The sequence below is a fragment of the Aegilops tauschii genome, chromosome 5 (genome assembly GCF_002575655.3).
Source record: "Aegilops tauschii subsp. strangulata cultivar AL8/78 chromosome 5, Aet v6.0, whole genome shotgun sequence".
Classification (NCBI taxonomy): domain Eukaryota; kingdom Viridiplantae; phylum Streptophyta; class Magnoliopsida; order Poales; family Poaceae; genus Aegilops; species Aegilops tauschii.
The window spans coordinates 459,294,164-459,295,390 of NC_053039.3; the positions used below are offsets into that span (position 1 = coordinate 459,294,164).

Here is a 1,227-nt window from a genome sequence, read left to right on the forward strand (position 1 = left end):
TCGTCGTAAAACTTAGCACGCAACTTCCAAGAAATAACTCTATGGACATGAACCGGACCTCACGTCAAAGTAACGACAGGCACGTACACACTACAATGCACAGGGCGCGGTGCGGTGCTAAAGAAGCTACTTACTTCTATATGTGGTGTAGTAGCACTGGGCTGGAGTGTTAAAGTGCTAAAGTAGGAGTATATAATAGCATTAGTTGTTTCTTAGATGGATGGATTGATTGATATAGTAAATTCAGAGGGCTTGTGCGATTTGTTATCCAGCAATCTAGTTAAGGTTGCACATAATCCAAACTCCAAAGGGGGCATATTAATCCGGAAATCCACTGTTCATTTTTATAAGACCTTGAAAACATTTCAGACAATGTGCAAAACAGCCCATTTTAAGCTGTCTGAAATGACTTACAAAAGTGAACGGAGGGAGTAGTATATATAGATGGGTGAACTGAAACAATCAACCGTACGAAAATGCCAAATGAAGACCGAGCTCCATGGAGGCCTTTATTTAAAAACTTTAAAATTCAAACTTTTCAATTTGCTTCTAGCGAATAATTAAGCATCAGTACTACTACCTAGGGGTACTTGTTGACAAGCTAGACGTATCGATTGTCCATGCACATTTGCTTCTGGAATCTAGTGTTGGCTCCGCTCAACTAGTTCGTCTCAGAGCTTGAGCGACAGGTCCATCTCCGGCACCGCCTCCCCGGCGGCCGCTGCGGTGCCAGCCCAGCCCATCCCCATGCGCATCAGTGGCGCCATCGTCGTGGAGTCCGGAGCAGGGGCCGAAGCAGAGTACCCCCAGAGCTCCCCGCCGCCGGCGTGGAGCCAGCTGTGGGCGGCCGTGGAAGAGGAAGCAGTCGCCGTGGCGAAGGCTGGGGAGGGGACGTCGCGGCTGCGCTTGGCGAGGGTGCGCTCGAGCTTGTGCGCGTTCTGGTGGCCGCCGAGCGCCTGAGAGCTGAAGAACTTGCGGTGGCAGTAGTTGCAGGAGAAGGCCTCCCTGCCGGCGTTGTGGAGCGCCGCGGGAGTAGCAGGGGACGCCGGGCGCGCGCCGCTGTGCTGGTGCGTGGCCGTGTCGAGACGCAGGTCGAGGCTCACGCCGTGGAGCAGCAGCTGGTGGCGCGCCTCTGCCTCTCTCTCCATGGTCGACGGCCGGAGCTAGCAAGGCCTCGTGTGTGTGGATCAGGAAGGAGGAAGCGGTGGCCCGGGGCGGTGGTTTGAG

The 1,227-nt window shown here is 54.0% G+C and overlaps 1 protein-coding gene across 1 annotated transcript; it reads right to left on the reverse strand.

The window, feature by feature from the left end:
- Positions 1 to 318: 318 nt before the first annotated feature.
- LOC109743593 (uncharacterized) lies at positions 319 to 1,227 on the reverse strand. Its single transcript, XM_020302688.4, has one exon. It carries the CDS (start codon positions 1,146 to 1,148, stop codon positions 672 to 674), a length of 477 nt encoding a protein of 158 aa, XP_020158277.1. The 5' UTR covers positions 1,149 to 1,227; the 3' UTR covers positions 319 to 671.